The sequence below is a fragment of the Corvus moneduloides genome, chromosome 3, assembly GCF_009650955.1.
Source record: "Corvus moneduloides isolate bCorMon1 chromosome 3, bCorMon1.pri, whole genome shotgun sequence".
NCBI lineage: Eukaryota > Metazoa > Chordata > Aves > Passeriformes > Corvidae > Corvus > Corvus moneduloides.
The window spans coordinates 56,998,005-57,020,123 of NC_045478.1; the positions used below are offsets into that span (position 1 = coordinate 56,998,005).

General features: G+C 36.7%; 1 protein-coding gene across 1 annotated transcript in view; it reads right to left on the reverse strand.

Moving 5' to 3' along the window:
* Window positions 1-15,431, reverse strand: part of LOC116441689 (vesicular inhibitory amino acid transporter-like) — a 37,293-nt gene extending 21,862 nt beyond the window's left edge. The window contains exons 1-2 of the mRNA XM_032103879.1: window positions 15,123-15,431; window positions 12,296-12,360 (exon numbers count right to left, since the gene is read on the reverse strand). Coding sequence (XP_031959770.1) covers window positions 12,296-12,360; window positions 15,123-15,431 — 374 coding nt within the window. The remainder of the gene's footprint in view (window positions 1-12,295; window positions 12,361-15,122) is intronic.
* Between the last annotated feature and the right edge of the window lie 6,688 nt (window positions 15,432-22,119).

The following is a 22,119-nucleotide window of genomic DNA, read 5'->3' on the forward strand; positions in this document are numbered from 1 at the left end:
TTACTACATACTGCATAGAACGCCTGCCGTAGGTCTTTAAAACTGAAGTCGCCAAGAACAGTACAATTTTTCTTTCCAGACAATAGCTCTAACACAGATAATCATCTCTCTAACATAGAGTGCCACCCTCATTTCTTTTGCCTGTTCTTTTTAGGTAAACATGTTTTATCTAATAACTTTTAAATTCCAGGTGCATAGATCATCCCATCACGTATTTGCAATATCAGTTATATCCTATTACTTCTCAGCAGTAAGAATTTCCATTTCCCTGGCTGGCTACCCAAACTCCTGGCACTGCTCTATAGATTTCAGGAAAAGAATTCATCTACTTTCCCTCTCACTTCACAGTTTGTTCACAGCTCAGCTGAGTTTGAATTCAAAAATACAATGAGCTGTTCTGTGGAAAACTTCAAATATTGTCTATGGCCTGTCTGACCTTAACAGCAGATCCATCTCCTCTAATGTCAGTGAAAAATCTTCCTTTAACTTCAGGGATGGTTGTATTAGACCCCAGCAATCTTGTTTTTCCTGATTTTTCTTATTCTTTCTCTCTGCCAGTGCCAGCCTCTTTCAGCTGCAGGGACAACAGTGACTAAGGTGTTTATTCTGTGATTAATGCCTTCAATTGCCTTATATACTGAAAGAAACTTTAGAAGTGCTTACCTGTCAATCCTTCAGGTACCATAAGTAGATGATAAGGCAGATATAGACTGCTCAGAAGATACTGTGATAAGTTAAGCAGATAAAGAAGCTGCATGGTCTGCACAGCAGAATGTATCTGTCCATTTGACTGACAGAAGCCACTGATTTTTTTTCTCCTTTTAGTGGATATATTAGTCTTAAGAATCTCCTAAAGATAAGAAAAGTGAACAGAGGAAAGAAAATGTCTGGGAAAACAAAGAAAAAAAATTGCTGCTACTAAATGTGAAATCTGATCCCATTGGCTTTGCTATTGGTTTAAATATTTGTCCCCAAACTGAAATATGCTTGATTCTTAATTCCTCATGGTTTGATGGAAAACGTTAGTTTGCATAAATCCAGAGCTCTCTGCAAGAATGAACTGAATCACACAAAGAAAATCTCCCAAGCAAATTACCTTTTAAGAAAACATTTTTTTGCTTGGTCCCAAAGGAGAAAGCATCCTTTTATAGGAGAATGAGGGTTCTTATTATGTGTTATGCATCAGAGAGGAAAAAGAGATAAAAAAAGTAAGTCAGTTGAAACTAAAACAAACATTATTCTGAAAGTTAGTTTTGGTGAGCAACATAGACTCCCTGGCTGCTTACCTATTTCACTCATTATAGCCCAGGATTTCACCTGAAGGCAGGCAAGTGATCCAAACATCCAGCACAGCAACATGCAAGTGAGTTCCATGAATGTATGGCCAAAAGAGCTTGAGGGGAAGCAGAGGGGGGCTTTGGGAGAATACAAGCAAAGCAAAGCAGTGGGGAGTCAAATAACTTTATTTGAGCGTGCACTGACATAACAAAAGGAAGAATTCAAGTGCATAGAAAGTTCAAACTCAGGCTGTGAGAAAGCATTTGGCTCATTAGGCGCTTTTCTTGAATGCTGCCTGGATGGGACAAGCCACAGTTCTTGTCACTTTTAACAAGTAATGCTGAAGTGGAAATGGAAGAAAACAACACCATACTGCAAAGAACTTTGCATTGGAAAAAAACCTTATGCACCTCTGAGAGCTGAAAAGGAAGACAGGTTACATCTTATAGAAGCTGAGTTGTATTTTCTGAACACCAGCATAGGATTTGTCATGAATAAAAGGTGACTTATCTCCCCTGGCAGATATTATCCTGTTCTTTCCTCAGTACAGACCTAACCACCAAATTTAGGTGGACTCTTACTCAAGCTGTAATGACTCCTAGACTTCAGCATATAAAGGGGAAATTTGTCCCAGAGCACAGCCTGGGGAGAATATAGTTAATTGTCTAGATGAAAGACATAAATAGTGGTATGCTATTATGTTTGGTCTGCAGGAATCATTAAAATGATACAGAGTACCATACTCTATTCCTCTGGAATACATGAGAAAAAAATGCTGGTTTACCATTAGGCTGGGTATAGACACAAATTTCTACTGCTTTTCCTCTCTTAACCTCACTTAAACTTCAGTGGCACCCCTGGAGGCTTCTACCTTTAGGATAAAAGAAGCAGCAACTGATTTTACAGCCTGATAATTCATCATGCACAGATACAAATAAAGTTGAGGTTGCAAATGAATTCTGATAATGGAGGTGTCTCTGTCCCATAATGTCATAAAAGACCACATCATTCTTAATGTTTAACAAAGTAGAATAATTCCCTTAATTTCAAGTAGATTAGACAAACATTCCCAAATATGCATAATTAATAACAAAGAGAAAAAAATAAAGGTCAGAAAAGAAATGTGAATGGGTTTTATTGCATGCTCTGAGCACTCATCATAAAAGCAAAGTTAGGTAAACTCTCATTTAAATTAAAAAAAAATTGAATATGGTTCTACATTGTGAAACCAGGCATATAATGTATAAAATGCTCATTGAAAACATCTTTTTAAAGTCTCTAGATGTAAAATACTTGAAGTATTACTACTTGTGGAGGTATTTCTCATTCTGTTGTACAGACTGTGGTAGAGGTCCTTGACCTCTATGGGCCAAGGAAAAAAAAGACTGGAGTTATAAAATAAGTAATATTCCTTTTCTGTGTTGTCTGTTTTGTTTTATTTTCCTCTTTCTTATTTATTTATTTATTTATTTATTTATTTTCTTAGTCTGCAATTGCACTGGAGAGGAACTGAGGGAAGAAACTGGGGACCTTGATTATTTTTGATCCTTGATGAAGACCTCAGGTTTATTCTTAACTTTTACATACAAAAACTGTCTGTAAGGATTGAAATAAAAGCATTTCTTTCATTATTAAAACAGTTAGCTAAGCAATTGCTGTAAAAGTTTGTATATTTGAAAAAAGAGTTTTCTTTTCTGTTCTTAACCTGAGTCATTCTCATAGTGCAGAGAAAACTTCTCAGCTCTATTGAATCTCTCCTTTGTTCCTACTTTGGTGCTGAAATCTGTAGTGATCTCATGTTTGAGAAATTAATTTCAAGGCTGCATTTGATTTTTGTTCCTTTCTCCTAAATAATTTTCATTTCTTACATTCAAATTTTTAGCAAAATTGAAATTTATTCACAAGGTGTAATTAATGAATTTTAGGTGAAAACTCAGTGCCTGTAACTGAAGTTACTAAAGTGACTACTTTCTTTACTCTCTTTGGTACCCAAGGAAATTATCTCTTCTTAGCATCTATGAATTGGGCTAATCTCACCCAACCGCTGTCTAAAACAGATGTTCAATGAATGAGTGCACACAGTAGCAGAAGAGACACACATGACAAATCTACCTTGCTTTGATGTCCTCTTACTAGGAACAGGATTCCTTACTTTTCTTACCTAAACACAGCAAAAAGTTAAGCTAATGACAGAATCACAGAATATCTGAATTGGAAGGGGTCCGGTAGCTCCAGAAAGGATGGATAGAAATAAGGATCACCATATGACTACTTGTTTCCACTGTGCAGGGCACTTGTTTTAGATTTTGTGAATCTCCATCAGAGATTCCTGTGTCTCTCTCTGTCATCTGTAGAGTCAAGTGAATTCCTTTACAAAGGCCACGAGACAATGGCAGGCCCTGGAAGAGCAAAGGAAGCACAAGAAGCTGGATAACTTGGGAACGTAACTGCACTGGGGGAGGCAGGAAGAGGGGAAAAAAAGTGCCCTCAGGTAAAGTGCAGAACACTAGAACATAAGACTGTGAACCGTATGAGGCAGAAACAAGGGGTAGGAGAATATGATGGGCAAGAGGCTGTGAGGAAAAATGACTGGATATGAAAAATACTTAACTGAGCATAAGACAGGAATAAGAAGAAAGCTAGAGGGAAAGTATGCATTATGCAGCTGATTATCCTTTCTGAATAGGAAAGGAGACCTTCAGGGGTGGAATGGCAGCTCCTCACAATTTAGGAGATAATAAAGAGTCTCTGAAATCCCATCCAAGGAGCAGAGGGAAGCCTACAGTTTTGTGCAGGTATTTTATTTTTTGCCTGAGATGACAACAACAAAAAGTATAAAAGAAACTGCTCTGTCTGAGAGCAGTTGGCTTTCCAGCCAAAGTGAAAGAAATCAGTAGGCAAGTAAAGGCAACAAGGGCAGGACTGGAGAATTCATTTTAAACTCCAGGTTCCAACTAAAGCTTAGAAGGAGATTTTCAAGTCCCTCAAGGGAAGGTGGCTGAGGAGATGCCATTTGGAGTTGCAAAAATCATGTAGACAATGAGACAAGAGAATGGGTTCAAAATGTAGTGAGATAGAATAAACTTCAGTGCCAACTTCTAGAGTGACAGTAAAGTGAGAGCAGTAACAGTCATTATAACAGAAAAAAATAGATAACTTCTTATAAACAAAAGAAACAAGTTTCTTATAAAAATAAGATATATTGGGTCTATATTGTTTATAATTCTTATTCTCAATCCACATTTTTTTCAAGGTTCAATAGAACAATTCACAGTTTCTGAAATAGCCAGATTTAGTCTGAAATAATTAAATTAGAATGGGTTTTAAAATTGAAAAGAAAAATGTTCTCTGCTTATCAGGGAGGAACTAGCCTGAACCAAACATGATTCTGGAGGGGGAAACAGCAATAAAAAACATCATGAATAGAAATATTGTAGAGTAAAGGAAAAGGCCTGAAACTGCCATTGCTACTGATAACATAAACCAACAAAAAATGTTTGTTGTAAAGACTACAAAACATAATCTACTGGTGCCGTTATTTGTGTCAATTCAAGAAATGGACTAAGAGAAACTGAAATGGATAGCAGCCTGTGTGTATGAGCTGAAGTGAATGTTTCTTCACTTTGACTCATATGTTTACATTTTCAAGAAGTAAATATTAAATTTCATTTTTTTGTTATCTATTTAGTAACACAGCATTGTACATATGGCAAAACCAGTGCCACTGGCCAAGAATACAGAGAAACATTGCCTTCCAGGAAGCATGGTGTATGTGGGGAGAAGAGGGAGAAGACATACAAATAGAAGACAATTTCTTTTACTTAGCTTTAGGGGTAAAATGTTTTATACAGCTTACTGTGCTAAAACTAGGTTACAATATGTCATATTCAATGCTGTGTATAATCAGTATTTAGGGCTTTTTATTTTCTCACATAGCTCTATTTGCTCAATCAGACAGACCTTGTACCATTTCAGTGAATCTACTGCTGTCCGGAATTATATACACTGAAGTAAACTGCAGGTTAACTGTCTATGGATTGTGTGGAAGAAACTTTACCATGTGGAAAGCCTGCTAGAGAAACATCACTCTTTCTGATTCTACCAGCACATTATAATAATTCAGATGTCCCTTACTTTCAGCATTAAATTCTCCTATGCATTTGCAAGTGCTGAGCTTGTTAACTTTTATTGCTTGACAAACCCTAGGGCTCACTCTTTTACTTCATAAAAAAAATGAGCTCCCTTCCGAAAATTTGCTAATGGAAGTGAAAGAAGTTTAGAAAAAACAGGAAAGGAATACCATCTGACAAAATATTTTACTTTCTGCTGCCTGTCACTCTGTTCTTGCTGTCTTGGGAGGAATATTATCCTGGGAGGAGTTATATTACTAAATACAGTTTATTAAAGCAAATTTGCTGAAGTTACATACCTCATAAGTTTAAGAACAGGGGCAGAAAGAACATATTTAAGAAGAATGTTTTCCAGTAGTGATAGCTGGTCAATGGCATACAAATGATCTCAGTCACAGAAAGCTGGTGAATAATTATAATAGGTAATTTGGGCTTTGTTTTGAAAGTTAACTGTCTAATGTAACACCACAACAATGAAGTAGCCAAATATAACAGATACAGAAATTCAAAGCTGCCTAATAACAGTGTATTTAAATACCACGTGACCTACCATGAATTTAAAAAAGAGAAGGAGAAATTACACCATCTGTTTTAATTCAGCTTGTTAAAAATGCTTGCAGGGATTGATGACACCAAAAAGTATGGTAGATTAATTTGATTTTAGTATAGTGGGAAAGTACATCAGCTATTCCCTTCACCTGAGGGAGCCAGAGATCCTTGTTCTGCAACAAGTCGTGGCACATTGGGTTCTCCCACGGAATAAAGGGATCATTGCTTTCAAGCAGCTGACTAGTTGATACTTTGTTTTTGGCAACATTTATTGTTTCAAAGAGTAAAATTTTCATAACGCCACTATCAATTTATCTTTGATATCATATTTCTGTCATTTTCTTTCTTTGCCATCTGGATTTTAAGATGGAATGCCCATTTTAATGGCTGAATATTCTAAAGGTACTCTCATCACATTCTTTTGCTGATTTATCTTGTGCTCAGCCTCTACAATGAGTCTCAATAGCAAGGAGAATCAATTCCTTATAGAGAAAAGAGGCGAAACTGAATCAAATGTCAAACTGATTTATCACAGGCTACATTTAAACAATCATTATTTTGTAAGGAGTTTCTGTAAAATAGGAAACATTTTGAGACTCACTTTCAAAATTGTTTTCAGTATTGGGGCACCTGGAAGTTCTTGAATGTAATCCCATTGTGTAAAGCAATGTGCAAACAAAGCACAAAGAGATGCTCTCTTCTCCAAAGAATTTAAAATCTAGGGGAAAGATAACGCAAAAAAAATACAGGTGGAGAGGGGAGTCAAGGAAACCTTGAGTCAATACCAGATACTGTGAGTCAAGAGAGGAAACGCTGGTTTCAGTGTAGCTTATAACTTTGCAATTTTCATCAAAAGGACATTTCTAAGAGTATCAGAGGAATATTTTCATATCAGTTGATAGGAATGCTTGTTTAAGTATTTAACAAATTGAAAATGGTAATTGTAACTGGAAAAAGAGAGACCAAAGTCAATAGATGAAGGAAGAAAAATAGTAGATTATTATAGAAAAAATGAGCAGCTTACATTTGATTTGATGGTTGAAGACTTTCTTGCAAAAGCTTGTGGTCTTATGAGTTATGGAACTGCATCAGCTTTCCAGGTGGGTATGCATGGGGTGAGCTTGGAAAGGTTAGGGAAAAATGTGTTATTGTGACCCAGACAGGGAATTATAAGTGCTCATATCAGTTTTAGCCTTGTGGATTGGTAAGACAGATTATGTAATAGTGAGGTTTTACAATAAAAATAAGCAGGACAGGGACCTAGTCTGAGTCTCTAGAAAGAGGCCTGACTGAAAGATGATGCCAGATGACAGGCCTGCATGGTAGCAAGGACAAGGACTCACACAGGGAATGAAGGAATTCTGGTGTGGGCAGACACTGGATGAAAGACTAGGAACTCTGTTTAACTGCTTGACTGCTGGAAAGACAGACCAATATTTTATGTATGCAGCAGCAGGATCTAAATAAGATGTGGACTTGAACGGGCCCAGGAAAACACACTCTGCCTCAGTTCCACACTCCCAAAGACAAGGGGGAAGGATGTGGTGTCTATCAGCTGCGTCTGTAGGAGCTCCAAGAGCCTGAGTCTGGTGCAAGCAATGACCTCAGGGAGGAAGGCACGAGGCAGACATTCAGGAGAGACTGCCAGCATTAGTTGTGTGCCTGGATAGGGACAGCAGTACAGAGAAGAGGAAGCTGGTCATGACCGTATGTATTAATGCAGGTAAGATTTTCCTTATAAAAAAGTCTTGCAAAGAAAAGGAGTGGTGTAGTGTGTGTGCGTGTTTCTAATTTATCTATGTACCAACGCAAGAGCTTTTTTTAGGCATTAACACCACCAGAGCAGGCCATCTCCTGGGTGCTTTGAAGGCTTCCTAATGGTGAAATGAAATAAAAAGAGGCCTGAGAGGAGGAGGAGGCACAATGTTCAGGTTTCTGAGGTACTTACACATACCATTTGTTTCATATGTGTTACGGAAGAAATGGAAATGAACACACCCTTTCTGCAAATATATGTAAATGAGTATGTAAATCATACCTCTGTCACTTGACAGACTGTCTATTAAGCTCTAGCAACACCACTGATAGTAGCTGGCCTTTGAATAATGGCAGGGTTTGAAGCCCTTGGATGGAGATGTATTTGAGTGAGATATAAAATAGTTAAAATACTGACAGACTCCTCCAGTGCATCCATCCAAGGAATTCTGTCAGTGTTGAAGGCAGGACCACGCACTGCACCTTGCAGGTGCTGGAGCAAGGTATTGGACCCAATGATGGGTCCTAATGGGTCCGTTTCATCTCGGGATCTTCCGTGATTCTACGACTCTATGTCCTTACTAACGAGATCTGTTGGCAGCATGCTAGAGCAACTTGCAGATTCCAATTAATGCAAAAAATTCACGTTATTACCAGTGGAAAGCACCACTGTAAGGAGAAGAGTTGAGCTGGTCCCTCCCAGTTTACTTGCCATACTACTATATGCTTACTTCCTAGTTCTTTTGTCCTTTTACATGCACACAATTTCTATTACCATCTGCTTCATGTAGGAGGACTCACATCTATAAAATAGCTGCTCTAAAAGATTAATAGTAGTAGATTTTCCAGATGAAACAATTTTCAAACTTATATGACAACTGAAAAGTCAACGAGAAGTCCTCACTTACAAGAAATAGCCACTTGCAAATTTTCTCAAGCACTTTCTTTACCAGACTGTGACAAACTGAACATCAATCCCAGGATAAGTATACTATGCATTGCAGTTTGCTGCTGTTTCTAGGAGTAAGCTCAAGAAGACATGGTGGCTTTGAAATTTAGATGCTGAAATACACAGATTTCAAAAGTACAAGGCAAGAAGAGTTTCTGCTGAAGTTGTTGGAAATGATAGATAATTGTCATTGCTAAAAATCAAGTGTCAAATAAATACTTTCTTGAAATGTAAGATTATAATTTGAGGTTCTGAACAGAATTATTCATATTTCTTTAGGCCCAGCAGTGATTCTGGCTACTGTTATCAAAAGAATGAAACATTAGACAGGTATGTCTGTAAAACTCAGGTAAAAATCTGTTCAAGATATAAAATAAAGTATTGGTTAAGAATATATATTTAAAAATATATCTATCTTACACACAGTGTAATCAAGATACTGAGATTTAAGGCTGAGGTTGCATGTTAAATTCCATGGGTTTTTTGAGTATTATATTTTAGAATGTTTCCCTCTCATATGAGATATATGCTGATTAGCTTAAATTAGATCAATATAATAAATTATATAATAAAGTATATCAGTTGTAGCCAAACTACTGAGGCTATTAGAATCATTTATGAAGGACACACAGAGAGAGACGCCTCCTGTAACTCTTGTTAACTCATTTGTTGAGAACAGCAATTTTGAACACATGGTGAGGGCAAGCATGATCTAAGGTCTGCTTTAACTTCTACAGATATTTTGATATGTCATTTTAACACCTAGAAGGCTTAAAGAATTGCAATACTTTGGTCTGTTGCTTGTGTAACCCATGTGCTTTTTTCTGGGCTTCAGGAGCTAGTATTGTGCTTTCTGAACCAATAGTCCATATGTTGGGACTATCTGTATGTCCAAGGAATAATTTTGTGGACTAGTTATGTTATATCACAGTTTCTACTTGATGGAAAACCTGACATGGAGGGGCTATGGAAACTGATTTGACATCCTAACGTTTCCATAATAGTTACAGTAGAATATGTTAACGTAAATCCATCAATACTCCCTCCCTCACACCTGGTTATTGCCCAAATAATGTGACATATGACATAAAAGTCAAAATCTACAAAACAGCAACTTAAATCCCATGAGAATTATCCAAATATTTATTCCTGGAACCATTTTAGATGAGCCACTTCTCTGTGTTTAGGAGTTCTGTCTTCATAACATTTTTTAGTGTTTGCAGCTGACCAAGGAAAAAGCAGACTGATAAAGTACATTGTCTAATGAGATTTATGGGAATGGCAGTTAGTTAACTCAAAATCAGTCTGCTGCACCATGCTTACATGTCAAATAAAGATATTTCTCTGATTTAGATGTTATTTCTTTGTTGCAGGATAACACATTTTTGATAAAAAGCTTTTATGATAAGAAGTAGGATTGGGAATAGAGAAGATATATATCCTGAATGCAGCCTTCTCTGTACTATATGAATATGTGCACAAAAGAAGCCTACCACAGGGTCTGAGCTGAAATAAAAGGTTATACAAAGTAGTGACGTATGTCTGGAATCTTTTTGTCCCCTCAAGAGAAAATCAGAAGGGAAAACCAGGGTACAAACACTAGTTACAGAGTCTTCTCCCCTAAAATATATCTTTTATCAATTGCATTGCATAATGGTGACATTCTATCATAGAAAAAACAGATCGGAATTTAGACGGCCCTCACTGGGCTTTTTTTGGGTCTGCAGTTCTGGCTATAAGGGTTTGTGGTTGCAAGCCTTGGAAAAATAAATTTGCCAGTATTGCTGGCACATTTCATCTAAAATCATACTCACTATGTGGAATTTTTATGGCCACCACAATAGTCCTACTATCTTGGAATTTTACTTTGTGCTGTCATTTTTTGACATTTCATTTGGAAACTTGAATTACTTTCTGGTCCTAGGTTAGATATCAGCATTGGGCATCTCCCTTCAATTCTCCATACCACATCTTGATATGAAATGCAGAAGTTAGTTTCTCTCAGATGTCTGTAATTTAGTTCAGAGTATGACTTTAGCTTCAATGCATATGCCTTCAGCTTCAATATATAACATATAATTCAAGGAAATCACTGCTCTGTGCTCAAGAAAGGATTGACCCTTGTTCTCACGTCTGGAAAATAAATACTTTGGATCAAGTGCTGGAGTTAAAATCCAAGTGGCTATTTAGCCAAAAATGACTAAATTATTTAAGGTTCAGGATGAGAGGATTTATATCGTTACACATCTAATGATCTATTTTCTAAGACTACAAGCATGTACATATTTATATTTGGAAAATGCTTACATTTTGTGTCAGTAAAGCTTAAAGAGAGGGGTTTTTAGACACTCCTCAGATATTTGCCTCTATACTTTGGAGGCATGTCTGCTAATTCTGTTCCTCAGCATCAGTGTGTTTTCCAGTTAAGCATTTAGGAGTTGCAGTTACCTAAGTTAAAATTGGAACTCAGTACAGAAATATGGTCATAAAGGCATGCAGTGAAAGGAATATGGATATTCAGGTTTTAAAATTATGATTATTGAAGTCTTGAGTCTTTTCTAAACTCATGTATAATACACAGAATATAAATATAATGAGAATAGTTATGATTTCTACAGAAATAATTGCTAATTTATTATTGATACATTGAAAAGTAATGATTAATAACACTAATTTCATTATTGTTATTCCTGGAAGCACTGACAGTAGTCAAGCACCATATTGTGTTACTCTGATCATGGAACAAGAAAATTTCCATTGCTGCAGGTATTTCTAATCTTTGTACAACCTAATTTTTTGCAAAAGTAAGGATATGAATGTTGGCAACATTAGGTATTAGATGCATTGAATCAAAGAGAATGTGTAGTTGGATTTCACAGAATCATTTTAGTTGGAAAACACCTCTAAGATCATCACCACCCTGTCAACAAGACCATGTCACTAAGTGCTGCGGCAAGTCATTTCTTGAACACCTCCAGGGATAGTCATTCCATCACCTCCTTAGGCAGTCTGTTCCAATGCTTATCAATCCTTTCAGTGAAGAAATAATTCCTAATGTTCAGGCTAAACCTCTCCTGGCACAGCTTGAAGCTATGTCCTTGCATTCTGTCACTGGTTGCCTGGGTGAAGAGACCGACCCCTGCAAGGCTACGACTTACTTTCACGTAATTGTAGAAAGTCGTAAGGTCTCCTTTGAGCCTCCTTTTCTCCAGGCTAAACAGCCCCAGCTCCCTCAGCTGCTCCTCATAGGACTTGTGTTCCAGACCTTTCTCCAGCTCTGTTGCCCTTCTCTGGACATGCTCCAGCACCTCAATGTCTGTCTTGTACTGAGGGGCCCAAAAATGAACACAGGAATTGAGGTGTGGCCTCCCAGTGCTGAATACAGAGGGACAGTCACTGCCCTGGTCCTGCTGGCCACACTATTGCTGATACAGACCAGGATTCCATTGGCCTTCTTGGCCACCTGGGCACAGGCTGGCTCATGTTCCGCTGCTGTTGACCAGCATCCCCAGGTCCTTTTCTGTTGGGCTGCTTTCCAGCCAGATTTGATACATCATGTTTTACCAAACATTCAGAGAAAAGTTGTGCAATTATATTAGCCTGTATTTTAAAGATTGTTCAGGCATCATAGTACTGGAAGACACTTGAATCTTTCTGGTAAAGCGGTTGATCTTTTTCACTGTTAGGCCCTCCTGAGATCTAAGTGGAGATCGACTCACAATGGTATAAATTACATTTATAAAGTACACAGGTATAAATTATAGGTAAGATTAACATTTTTTCACTTCTTTCCATTATTTCACTTCTCTTTCTCGCTTGTTTTTTCTTCATTGTCTTGTGCCCCTTCATGACACTATAGACTGAATGCCTTTTTCTTTTAGTTTGGCTTTCTCCATAGTCTTTGCAAAAATCCTACTACATGTGACTGGCAAATAAATAGTCTTTATTGTCCTTTGGTTCTGCTGTGAAATACTGTACCATTGGAATTTAACTACCTTCTTCTTTGTGACTACTGCTTTGCTTATCTATCCAGCACCAGTGTACAAGTCATTACAAATAATTTTGGCCTTTTACTGCTACATACAAACAAATGCAACTTGCATCACTCTGCGAGATGATGCAGTACATTTTCCCATTTGAATTAACTCAGCTTTATGGTCTCTGTCCTTACCCAGATTAACTGAAAACAGGTTTTGATTTGCCTGTGCAGTGCTGAAATACGAAACATGTTTCCCTGGAAACTTAAATGTCTGAAGCAATCATTTGCACATACAGTATCAGCACCAAAAGTGCATATTTTTTCAGTTCAAGTTAAGAACAAAATAAAAATCTCTTCTTGTTTGTTTGAAAAGACTCATATTTAAAACACTGTGAGAAAACCCTTGTATTTAATTTCAGAGACCAAAGATTTAATTGTTCCCATAATAAATCTGGATTGCAAAATAATTTCATTTTTAGACTAATTGAATTCACTGAAATAACTGTTTAGAACACTTAAAAATTCTGCTGAAATGTTTACCTCTAATTGTCATGCAAAACACTTCTGCCCTTTCCTCTGGGTAGGGCAAAACAACTGTCATTTTATCAAAGATTATCTTCACCAGTCAAGAACACTTAGATTGTTTTAATCATTCTGTTCACAACTCTGACTTTCTTTTCAAAGCTATTCATAGAAATTTCTTCAAACTGTTATTTTCTACTGACAGATGCCCATTCAATATTCTCCCCTCTCTCCTCTCCTGCCTTTCCCCTTCCCTTTCTCTGCTCTCTGCCTTTGTTTCTAAACCAAATGACTTGCTCCCAATCCCGGGTATTGGGAAATAGGAATAATACAAATATGTGTACACAGATTCACATACCTGGTCCCACAAGCACACAGTTTAATAAAGTGTCAGTAGGGCACTTTGGTTATACTATTAGCAAAACTGCAGTTTCCAGGCTTTGCAACCTTCAGCCTGCCTTAGGAGAAAACCTCAATACAGTTGGCTGTAGCCAACTGCTCTTTTAATGCTAGTTTCTAAAATATTTGACCAAATGAGAGCCATGGTAATTAACACTCAGCATGCTGAGAGTTTTGACTAAGACCATAGCTACTGATTTGATTGGATAAGTTAGCTTGAATTTTTCCTGATTTTAAATAGACAACTGCATATTTGATTGTGTTAAAATACATTATCAGTCTATTTTTTAATTGAAAGCTATATTATTAATAATTAACAGTAATTTTGTACACAACATTTAGGGTTTTTTGGGGACTTTGATATGTTTACAGAGGCATTATTATTTTTGTTTTTCAGAAAGGAAAACAATGGGTTAGAGAATGTGATTTGCCAAAAGGTCATACAGCAAATACTGACAAAACTGACTTCCAGAATGAAATCTTGGCTTTGGTGAAATCAAATGCAAAACTCACAGAGACAATGGGCTCTCATCCCAGACTCCTGTCCTGACTAGATGCTGCTGAGGGAGATTGAAGATAAAATGTGTTACTAGAATGCAGTTGGGGTATTTTAGGACTTCACACTTTTATTCACAGCTGAACACTTTCAGAGTATGATATGCTACTGTGCCCTGTTATTGCACTGGCTCTCATGTGGTGGTGCTCATGTTTGAAAATACACCAGGGTTAGAAATATGTCCTTTTTTCTCCTCCCTTGCAGAGCTGAGGGATGAACTGGATATGTAAACAAACGTACATCGGCATAGTCAGACTTGTGTGACACTGGAAAGATTATTTTTCTATAATTAAAGTGGCATAAAAAAGTGTTTAAGCAACAGTTACTGGGACTAGATGTGTCTGTGGATGCTGCTTTCTTCTTACCATGTCAGACAGAAAGTTAGTGGTAATGATAGAATTATGTAAGGAAATGAATCATGAAAAGTGAGAAAAAGATTCTGAAACACTTAATGCTAAATTTAAGGATTTGGAAAGATACTCAAATTCCACACAGAATGTTAGGACCAAATGCTTTCAGTCTATTCAACCTAACTATTTTCTTTAACACTGACAAGTATTATTACACTTCTTGTGCTTCGTGCTTCAATTTATTTCTAGTTTAATTTACATGTCAGTAAATTTATGTCTGACGTCAGTCTGGCTCTTACCATCCTCTTTTTATCAGATGTTTATTTCACATTTCTATCAAACATCTCTGAATTCAAATATGCTTATTAAAGATAATGTTGGCACTTCCAAAACAGGCGCAATCACCACCTTTTCAATTCCACCTAATTTAAACACTTTTTAAACTTCAGATGACATATGTATCATTTTTCTCTTTGGAACTCTGTTTTATCAGAGTGCTAATCTTATGCAGAAAGATTCAAATATGTGAGTAATAAATTCACAGAAACCTTTTAGAATAAGCAAAATGATGGTACAGCTAAGTAAAATAGAGCAGGCTAAGTGATGACCAGTTTTTTAAATGATGAGTGGAATAAGTGTGGAAATAAAAGGTTACCTGAATGGCATTTGTTACATTCCATCCTGCTTCCCAGCTGGTGATCAGTTTGACCTGAGCATGTGGCAAGGGAGCTGGGGACTTGTATTCTGGATCCTGGTGACAAACATTAAGCTCAAATTTCAGGGGTCCATCTGGTTCCTCTCTGCTCTCGCTGCGAGCTCTGTTCAGTTCATCTCTTCTAGCAAAATTCACATGCTCTTCATCGGTGTCTAGGCAGCTGTCCCACCTCAGCAGTCCCAAAAAGAGAGATGGTGTTTCCCTAAAGCAGTTGAAAAGAGATGAAAAAGTCTGCTTCAGGTGAGCCATCCTCAGTACCAAACATAAAAGTAAAATCTTTCATTACATGTCTTTATTTTTTTCAGCAGTTGTACGTTGTCACTCCTTTTGGTAGGTTAGCCTTGATAGTGTAGCTGTGATTAATGGTTTGCTGTCCTTGGTTCATTTATTTGTGCCTGTTTCAAATGACAGCTAAAGAAATATCTCCAGGGTCTTCAACATACTGCCCAGAGTAGCATGCAGCAAGATTTAGTAGTCTGCAAGCTTCAATTTACAATTCAAATTGTTTTTCCTTTTACCTATGGCATCTGTGTAGATCAGTCATTCATGAAGCATCTACAGGTGGCTGCAAGAATCTTTTCCTGGAAATTATGCATGTTTCTAACACAAATAAATAGTTCTGCCAGAAGAAAACAAAATGCTTCATTAAAAACTAGAGCTGATGGACTGACTGCTAAGAAAATGCATGTAAATAAGTTCACTTTTCCAGATGTGAGAATTTTCTGTTGTGTTTTAGTGTCTACAGAGGTCAGTAGAACTTTAAAAATGTTCTTAATAGAGCTTAAAGTAGCAAGAAAAAGAAAAGTAGCTAGTTTGTAACTACATTTAATTCACTGTTACCAGCAACATTTAGAGGAGAGACTTAGAGGCATGATGATACATTTACTTTATGGTTGTGAATTATAAATAGATATATTGTATACATTATAATAATATATTAATATTATGATTATTCACACTGTAAAATACTAAAAATAGTATTTACAAAAGTATCCTCTTCCTTCCTGACATGGCCCACAGAATTTGTGAAGATAGGTAAAGAGAGAGAAAATTGGGTTACACTGTCATTGGTTAATTTATGCCCATTTTCTTTTGTTATTTGCTATACCTGCCACACGTTCCTCTTCTCTCTTTCTTTCTAAAGAGTACTGCGTTTTAACAGCTAAGTTTTTTCATTAACAGCTGAATAACTGGTACAACACTGCTGATCATGCTGAAAAAAGTGTTCACTTATAAAAGGTCAGCATGGGGACCTCGGAGCATATGAGAGCAGTTACAATCCTTGCTTGCCCTAGCATGTCCTTCCTGTCAGAAGAAATTTCAGGAATTCTCACAACAATTTTAGAAGTTTATATTTCTGAACAAGAATTCTGAACCAGTGACTTTTCTGCCATATTGTATGTATTTATGCACTGCAGTCTCATTAGGAACTCTCCGGACTTGCCCATTTCCAAAATGAATCATGCATGCCTTGTTGTCTCCTGTTTCTTATGTACTCAGGATTAAATAAGCATGGAGACAACCCTCACTGTTCTGTCTTTTACAATCAGACACATACATTTCTCTAGGTCTCATCAGAAAACTAATATTCTGAAGCTCTCCACAGTTTAATCACCTGTCCTAAAAATAAAAATATTTCAGAGACACAATTAGTATGGAATTATGTTCCTGTGCCTACCTTGTTCAAGCCTCATCACTGACTCCTGTATGTTCCAAGTCCATGGGTTTATCGCTCAATGTTCTAGACTATTCTTTTACACATTGTGAAATCTGCTGATTTCTGACCTGAATAAAAAGTGTCTCTTGCTCATTAAAATATCTATTTATTGGTAATTCTAAAGACAAAGTGGATGTTGCTAGCCATCTCACAAACATATCATGGTCTTCTGGAGTGACCTGGAAGGCGCTTGAAAATACAAAAGTGGGTTTTACAGCAAATTTTGACCTTAGTTTAGTTCTCCTTTAATGGAAACCATTCCACTAGGAAGTTTCAGGAAGATTTCTGAGAGGAATGCTCTGTGATAGGTGTAGATACTGCCCAGATTAAGTAAACCTGGCAACAGTATCTATAAAGTGAAAAAAATGCCAGAAATCGCATGGCTAATTTTCCTAATATACACAGAATGATCTGAGATACACAAATGGAATCATGGGAAGTGGTAAACATTATTATGTCCTTTCAGGCTGTTCTGAAGCATTACTTCTGTAGATGTTTACATTTCTGGAGTGAACCATTTTCTTGTCATTGGCTTTATCTAATGTGAAAAGCATAATGTCATGGAACAGATACTTAGCATTTTAAAAGATAGTTTTATCAATTAAATGCAGATAAGAACCATTTTAACATCCTGAGGAACTGAATTCCATCAAATGTAAATGTTGATTGCTACAAATGAAGTATTACATAAGAAATTGTATTGTTTATCTGGTGTTTGTAGGATCTTTATTTTCTATTCAAAAGAATTTATTGAGACAGCAATGAGTGCTGTTTGGTGGGGAGGGAATGTTTGTTTTTCTTTTGTTTGGTTTTTTTAAAATTTATTTTTATTCAAGTTTTTTTTGTTGTTGTTGTTTTTCCTTGTAGATTAGTTAGGATTTCATACAGCTATTTAAATCAAGGGAAGTGTAAGCAACTTTAGAAACAGAGAGATATCTCTGAGTATAGAACGAATTCTTTTGACTGCACAGGGTTAGAGAGGAATTGTCCAGTTTTATCCAAGACCCTCTTACAGCACTGGAAGGAATCCCATTTTCAGATCTCTTATCTGCCAGATGCACCCATCCAGAAAAATTAAATAATAGTAAAAATTGTTTTTTCATGGTTATACAGAACTTCAAAAGTAATGTAAAATCTCTTTTAAAAAAATAGCTTTTAGTCGGTTTAAGTTCACTGCTTTCTTACTGACTACTAAAACAAAGGCAAGTAAGTCTTTAAGTTTCCAGAAATATCCGAATCTTAATAAAATATTTATATTAGAAATCCCAAACTTGGTACACTCTTTGGATTACTTGTTTCAATGAAATATCATTATTTGTTTCTGACATACAGCATAGCACAGGACAACACAAGCAATCATTGTACAATATTTATTATTATCTATGTTTAATGCTCTTAGCGATCCTAGCAGCCACCTTTGGATGAAGTGTCTTAAAATCAACCAGTAGGAGACAGCTTTTTTATGAAGGGTATACAGTTTAAGAAGTGAAGATGGACAGAGACATGGCAATCTGGGAGTCTAACCTTTTTGTCTACTGGGTATGGGTTTTTCATTCTGTATATTCCCTGCAGCTTTGATTTTTCCAGCTAGTAGGGCAAATTATGCTCTTAGTTACCTTGCTGTACATTTACTGGCTGTTTCACTGACATAAATAACAAAGGAAGATATATCAAATCTGGTTTTATTATTGCATTAAAAACTGCTGTCTAGATGACTGCAGTAAATTTTGTATTTATTATGTTACTTCCAAACCATCAGAAATAAGCAGTAAAGGCAACAAATGAGAGCTGGACTCAGTTGAAGGGTTCTGTACTTTTCCCATGCAGTAATTCTGCTAGACATTCTTTCTACACATGTTCTTTATCCACACAAGTCAATATTTTACATTTAATTAAACGTTCTGTCTTGTCTTAGGAAAAACTTCCTGATTTATGGTAGGCCTGTAAGTGTGGTTATCATTGTCCTTGGCACCTATTCACCTATTTCTATTTCAGTACCTAAACTGAGATTCAAATTTTCTTGGAAAGCAGCAGACTGTCACTGTGAATCATAAGTTTGACAGGGCTGAATTTCAGGAACAGGAGGAGCACAAAAATAGGCTTGGAAAAGAATCTTTCTTGGTCAGTAGAATTTCGTAGTGCAGTTGCTTATGCCCAAGGAAATAAGGTCTTCAGAGCTGCCACTTGTGTTGGCCATAGTTTTATTCAAAATTTGTTTGACTGTAGGACCCTTAGTTATACCCATCAAGAAGAGTATTTCAGAGCTGTAATAAAAAGTAGGCCAATGAAATAGTTCATCAGCCCCGTATGCTTTTATCCAACAAAGCAGTGCATTTATTTAATGCTGAATCTTTATAATCTCACTTTTGCTGTGGGATATGGGTTTGGTCCAAGTATTGGGGTAGTAAGAATGTCGTTGCTGCTTAGCATACCCTTTCACAAGGGAGAAGAGCTCTCTCCACAAAAAAGGTGTCTTAAATAGTCTCACCATTGTTAGTCCTGAGGCTAGCTGGGGCAAACACAACATTCCCAGGTATATGAGATGCTTTATCTAGAATAATAAATAAGTGCTCATAGGATATACACTGCTATTACTTCCCATAATGGAATCAGTTTGCAACTAAAGGGCTTTTTCAGTTTTTCCATGTCAGTGTGCACTAGGCCTATGTATAAACTTGGGTCCGAGAGCATGAAAATCTTAGGCAAAGCTCGGCCTGTGGTGTATTCCCACAGAACTCTGACGCTGTATGATGGAGTAACCAGGAATGCAGGTGCACTGCTGAGTGCCTGTGTCACACAGTTTAGGTACATCCTTACTATCCCAGAAGCTCAATAGGGCCCTTTTAGGTAAAGAGACTAATATGTCTAAAGAGTTTCTTTACCAAAAGCTTTTGGTGATGCCTGAATGACTTTAAACTAAAATAGAGATGACAGTGTGCAATGAAAAAAATACCTGAAACAAAACATTGTTCAGTTTGACAAGCATATCCAGAAAAAAAATCACAGATTGTCCATCCACCCTTCGAGTGGTGAAGGTTAATGGTGACTGAGACCACCATTGTAGTGAAATAAGGGTTTAACTTTTGGTTCTATGGATCCCTAACATAAATATTTGCAACATTTTTTTTCCACACTTTTAACTGATGCTTCTTTGAATGCTCAGGTTTCTTAGCAAAATTCATCTCTAGGTGTTTCTGCCATTCATACAAATTTGGAAAGCAGACACAGAGAAGGCACAACATGTGATGAAAGATAATGTTAGTAATTGATAACATCTGTTCAGAAAGGTTTCTTCATGTTCACTTATATTTATTTGTATGATTTTGTAATATTTTTTGGTATTGTGGCATGCTCTATGCATATTACTCTGGCTACTCTTTAAATAGTTATTCAAAATTATGTTCAAGCATGCAAATATATATAAGTATATGAGTGTAAACGCATGTGGCACTTTAGAGGAACATGAAAGATAACATCCCTCCCCACAGAAGATAAACTGTAACCCAGACAGAAAAGAATTTTTGTGATGACAATTTAAAACAAAAGGGAAAGAATGGAGTGGTTAACGCTGAACAGATGAGTACTTGAAAGTTTCTAGAAAGAATCTGATCATGCACCGGAATCTGTAGAGGACCACAGTTCTTAGAGAAAGAGAAGGCACTATTCAAAGCCTGAGAGACATGGAAGGAACTAAGTCCATAGTGGAGTAAGAAAGAAAACAGTAGGAATAATGGCTGTAAGAAACATAGGTCTGCATGGGGTAAAAGAAGATAAGAACATGAATAGAGACAGAAAGGAAACTGGAATCAAGTATTCAAGGACATGATGTCATAGTATGAAGATTTTTGTTACTTTATATAGAATATTTCCTAAGACATGCCACAAAATCTTCATATGTAATCAGAAATGTGGATGCTTTTCTGAGTTTCTCAACATGTTTCTTCCTCATGTTTCTCAACATAGTTTTCTTCTACATGCTAACATTCTATTTCTTGCATTAGAGGGAAAGAGAATCAGTTCTTGCAATTTTCACAGTTAAGGATACTCTGCTGGAAAAAAAAATGCAATTTGTGAGGATCAGGGAAAATGCCAAGGAAATAGCCACTCATCACGAGTGGCTATTTAAACCTATCCCAGGGTTGACCCTCAAGGAATATTTGCGCTACGGATCAAGCTCACAAGAGATGCACATGCCAGAAGTAGGCATTGACCTTTATTCAGGCCATTTGTATACATGTATCATGATGTAGCCCTTAAATGCCTAGAGGTTTGTATGTTCCCATTGGCTAGTTCACTGGAGAGAAATCACCATTATCTAGGAAAGGATTAGCATTATGGAGCTAAGATGGCTGATGATCTCCAGAAGAGACAAGGCAGTTTTGTAGCTAATGGAGAAATATATTTTCTCTCTGTCTGCAGCACTTAAGTTTCAGCTTGGTGAGTTGCACCATGGTTTTTACATAAATTAATATGGATGGAATTCCTCTGAGCAGCAGAGAAATTTTCTGAGCTACCCATTTAGGCCCCTTTCATATAATCAGTAGAATAAAACAGATGCTTCTAAAGAATTGTTTGTCTCATCTTAACGTTGGCACCTGAAGCAGGTTGGATGCCATAGGTCAGTAGAATGAAATTGGCTATTTTCTCCCTCTATATATAAGGGAAATCCTGAATTACTAGCTTAGAGTTCTATACCTGTCTGTACTGTAGTCATGAGAAGGCAGGTGAAGTGAATCCCATCCTGTGCATCTCCTGAATGATTATTTTAATTTGTAACTGCTGCAGCAATGTAGCCCATCTTACTGCTCTCACCAGATGCGGATTAAATTTGGCATTAGAATTCATTAATAATTTTGGCATTTTTTGCCAATAATCTGTGCTTTTGTTCAGACATGTAAGTACATGTAAATTAAAATAATTGACCCTATTGCAAAATGTTATAGTAGAAAAAGATTCACTCAATTTCTAAAGCAATAAACACAATATTTTAAACCTAATTTATTTGGCAGTGATTTGCTCCCATTGATTTAGGAAGCTGGATGCTTACATTTCTTAAATTGTCACCTTATCACCTTATGGAAAGTAAGAATTTCATAGTTCTTGAGTGCAAGAATATGGACTAAAAAGTGATTCTGAGTAACTGTCTGCTATGTGGAGACTATCCCTTGAGCACAGGATAATATGGGGTGAAAAGATGAGATTATGTGGTAAATTACTATT